The 4,802-nt window shown below is 30.3% G+C and overlaps 1 protein-coding gene across 5 annotated transcripts in view; it reads left to right on the top strand.

Moving 5' to 3' along the window:
• LOC107842066 overlaps nt 1–997 on the top strand; it is a gene marked incomplete in the record, with an annotated part of 17,372 nt that extends 16,375 nt beyond the window's left edge. For 4 of the 5 annotated variants that reach the window (XM_047396436.1, XM_047396434.1, XM_047396433.1 and 1 more), the window contains 1 exon segment: nt 399–674. In XM_047396436.1, coding sequence (XP_047252392.1) covers nt 399–605 — 207 coding nt within the window. 5 annotated transcript variants of the gene reach the window in all.
• Nucleotides 998–4,802: the final 3,805 nt, after the last annotated feature.

The following is a 4,802-nucleotide window of genomic DNA, read 5'->3' as shown; positions in this document are numbered from 1 at the left end:
AACCTTGTGGGTTTGGTCACCTGACCCCTAAACATAAATTACAAGTGATGAACAACATAAGAAAAGAAAGAAGAACGACGCCTTTACAATAAAGAAAAAGAAAGTGAAATAATAAGTCGATGAGATGAAATTGGTTCCATTCAATATATTGCCAGTATATACTGCCCTTTGTTATGCGTGGTGGAGTCTTGATTGGACAGACTAGTCTAGATACTAGATAAAAATAAGCAAATACTTCGAAGTATTACAGGAAATAGTTCTTAAGAATTTTAAACTTGTCGAGGAGCAAGCCCTGAACATGTTTTTTTTTGGTCTTTCATTTATATCTCATTTTTTATTTCAGTTTATTTAAGGCTAATTGCTTTCTCGGGCCCTTACGTCTTCACATTTCTGTGTAGGATACATGTAAGGCAAAAAGTATCTGCCGAGACTTGATAGTAGTTCGTTCAGGAAGTGATGCATACAGAAGAGCTAACGAGGCGAAAGATTTGTTTTTAGAGTTTATAAGTCATCAACAGAGACTTTATAAGAAGTTAGCTTTGGAAGAGAGGTTACTTTTGAATATGCTGCAATTACAACCAAGTGTAGACACGTGTTTGTGTTAAAACAACTTCAGATGATTTAGTTCATGTATATCTCGTGTTCTGTAATGTTTCAAGATTTCTTTTCTGTAACCAACCCAGCGATCTTGCTTAGTAGCAATCTCACTGTGCGCGTAGTTTTTCAATCTTTCCTACTCTGGGTAAGTGTCACTGGAAACAAATGCAGCACCTGTGTTACATTCTGGTTTTCACATTCAAATAATGTGAAAACCCGGTGTTTCTTGTAAATACCTAGTTAATATGTCTGGAATTGCCAGTGTACTGTTAGTTGCATTCTTGGCATTTGGTGGTTAAATGGTGTTAGTTGCACCTTCTTGTTGGTCAAAGAGGAGGAAACAATGGTTTAGAGGTCCTAATTAGAGTTGCAATGTTTATTGAGTTTGAATTTTGGTCAATTACGTTGATGTTGATGGTTTCTCGTTGAATTCTTGATGTATTTAAACAAATGGCTTAATCAAAAGAATTCTTTATAGGACACAAATGAGAGAAAAAAATTGAATCTTTGAGAAATGGACTCACACTTTAAATAATGTATAATAAGTAACATATCCCAATCTTATCAGAAGTATTTATACTCTCACTTAATTACTTTACTCTCTCCCAATTCATATACGACGTGGTCGACATATACATTAGTTACTTTGTTTATGAGAATCTTCAAATGGCTTTTTGAAAAGGAAAAATAACGGCTTCCTCCTTTAATTAAGGATGCAACTAATACAAGAACATTAAAAAGTGGATTGCTGAATTCCTTAAATTGTGTAACAACTATTGTAATTCAAATTTTGAAAACAACAAATACATAAAAATCAAATCAATTGAAAAACAAAAATAAAAAACTTTACAAATACATAAAAATTAAATCAACAACAACAATATACTTAGTGTATTGTCATCTAGTGTATTCCCACATAGTGGAGTCTGGGGAGGGTAGAGTGTACAAGAGAAGTAGAGAGACTATTTTCGATAGATCCCCAGCTTAGGACCAAAAAAATTAAATCAACTGAAAAACATAAATCAAAAACTTTCTGATCACTGATTTTTGTTTTATTTGAAAGAAAAAAACGATATTATTTTCAATCAAGAAGATGAATATTGCAATTCTATTGAGGCACTCTAGTGAATGAAGAATGGAAACAAATTATGTTAAGTACAAAGGTGAAGGGATTGTTGTCACGGAATCGGTAACTTTTTTGAGGTTGATTTCGTCAATTTTTTCAGACAAAAAGAGGTATTGTTTTCAACGAAAATATTTTTTTCAGACAAAAAGAGGTATTGTTTTCAACGAAAATATTTTTTTCAGACAAAAAGAGGTATTGTTTTTAGTCTTGTTATGAAATTTGTTACTTAAATTTGCGTGAATATTAGTATGCTGTTAAATTTTATTTTGTGGAGATTATTTTCATGCTGAGCACATGAAATTGTCTGAGTTTTTTTTTTGAATTGGATTAATTGATGTCCTAAATTTATAAATTGCAGCAAAATAAGTTTATGTTATATACATATTACATAGCAATGTCGTCTATTATTCACATATACATTCACTGTGTTTTGTATATATGTAGAATAACATTTTGGTGTTGTGTTGTTTGTATTCACAAATTGATTAACTGGTAGAAACATATATACTTTATTGAGTTGTAATGTATATTTTTTATCTTATGTTGTATATGAATTTTTTTCTCTATATAATCGATTGTAACACCCAAAATGAAAAAAAATTATAAATTGTTATTACTACTAATCATATTATTATTGACTATTTTATTTATGTCCTCCAATGTTATAATGAGGATTGTAAATGGATGTTGGAAGCATCTAGTTACAAAAAAACTTAATCTTTTTTATTTAGGTCAAGGCATCCGCAACCTATATCTATCCAGTTTATGATTCTGAAAGAAGATACATCGTTGACCTCGAAAGCAAAACGTGCAACTGTGGGAGGTTCCAAAATAAATGAGATTCCTTGTCCTCACACTATTGCCATCTTGAAGTCAAAACATGTGAAAGAATTTAGGACATACAACTGCGTTAATAAGTGTATTCAATTTATAACCAAAGTATAGTACCGCCTACATAATTTACTATTGAAACTGGTGTTAATATGTATTTATATACATATAGATTATGCATTTGTCCAACTACAAAATGTTGTTGTGAAAATACATGTTCATTATCGAAAGTTCACATACAATTGAGCTCATAAAACAATTGCTTGTAAAACTTATGTATATTATAATATTTAGCTATGTATATATGATTTGTGGTTGCTAATGTGTATTCTATATGAATTTGTCATTCATTCACGTATGTTACCATGTGTTCATTAGCATACGTTAATTCCGACAAAAAATTAGCAGTTAACCTTCCTTATAATATATATGTATATTTATTCATAAATTCTATATATATGTAGACATATACATATGTTTAGTTTGTATTGTTGCTAATTAACGATGAAAATCGTTTCTATGTATATGTAAATTTATACATGCATATAAAATTATAAGAAGTGTATCCGAAGGTAAAAATATTACATGTTATTAAGAACAAAAAAGTTAGTCTAATTAACGATCTCCAAGTGAATAAATGTGTTTCGTTAGTTTATGTATATGAATATATATGCATTCTATAAAACACTAATATGTATGTATTATCTTCAAAATGAATTTATATACTAACTTTATGCATTTGTTCAATTCAAAAAGTTTATTATCAACATATTTGTTGTTTATGAACATATTTATTGTCAGACTGCATCGGCTTGTAATACTTATGTATATTGTACTTGTAGCTTATTAATATAAGATTTGTGGCTGACTTTGTGGTCATTGATGTGTATTCTATATGAATTTGTTATTCATTAACGTATGTACTTATGTGTTGATAAGCATTCATTAATTACGACAAACAATAAATAGTTAACGTTCCTTAAAAAAATCTATGTATACTGGAAATTACTCCTATGGCAACGAACTTTTTGGCGACGGTTAGAAAGGTGTTGCAATAGGTGGTCTATTGCAACGGTTTCAAGCGTTGCCACAAATAATTATTCTATTAGCTATAATTTAACACTATAACCATTTCTTTTGACACTAAACGTTGCAATAGATAAATAAAATAAGCTATAGCAACACTTATTTTATTTCCTCCATTTTCATGAAAAATTTTATCAAGTCTGCCAAAAAACATATTTTAATAAAACATTTCAACGCTTAAACTGCTAATAGCTAGTGTTCTTCAGAAAATCCTCCACTGCTAAATAGCTACAGAAAACCCTTCACTACTAAATCGCTACAGAAAATCCTCCACTGCTAAATTGGAGATCTTCTACGCCGTGAGCTGCCGGTGTTGGTGGTGAGCTTGCTTCCACATCGTAAGCTGTCGGTATTTTTTGTGGGAAAAGAAAAAGAGGGGAAACAACATATCTGCAATTAGGTGAGTTGCATCAACGTGATAAATAAATTATATTTGCGATTAGGCCTAATTTTGTACTTCAATTGCTTCAATTTGAGAATTTTTAGGTAAGTGTATTCTTCTATTTGACCTAATTTTTGAGAATTTTGGGTTTTACTTTATGTCTTCTGAATTATGTGACGATTTTAAGCTTATTTCTTTTACTTTATGTCTTCTGAACTATGTGACGATAAATGATTAGATATTGATTATTGCTTATGTGGGTTTAATACACTGGCGATCTTTTAATCGATTATAGTTAGTGGGTTTTACTCCTGTTGATGATTTATTGGGGAAAGTGACACGATAATTTGGTGGTTAATTTAGGTGGGTTTTAATTAATTTGAATATTGGTATTGATTTGTTTATTTGTTTTTGTGTTGGAAAGTGGAGTTGAGTCATCAAAAATGGTTAGTGATATTTTCTAATTAGAACTTCAAATACACAGATTCCTGGATGTGGTAGTGATACTATGATGATTGAAAGAGTTAAAGGAGGTTATGGAGAAAAGTCTAGAAAAATTCGATATCTCACAATTTCATGCTGATTTAGCTAAGAACATAAGACAATGGATGTAATAACCTACATAGGTGATAACAACTAGACAAGCTTAAGGTTATGATATCGATATTATACTTGCATTAGATCCTAAGTTGACTGGAACTTTTTTCATGGTCGACTGGTACATTAATGTAAGGATAAGTGTAAGATTCATAAAGACTTTGATTTTAGAAAGTTTATCTT

Source organism: Capsicum annuum, chromosome 9, assembly GCF_002878395.1.
Source record: "Capsicum annuum cultivar UCD-10X-F1 chromosome 9, UCD10Xv1.1, whole genome shotgun sequence".
Lineage (NCBI taxonomy): Eukaryota > Viridiplantae > Streptophyta > Magnoliopsida > Solanales > Solanaceae > Capsicum > Capsicum annuum.
This window is presented reverse-complemented; position numbering and strand designations above follow the sequence as displayed.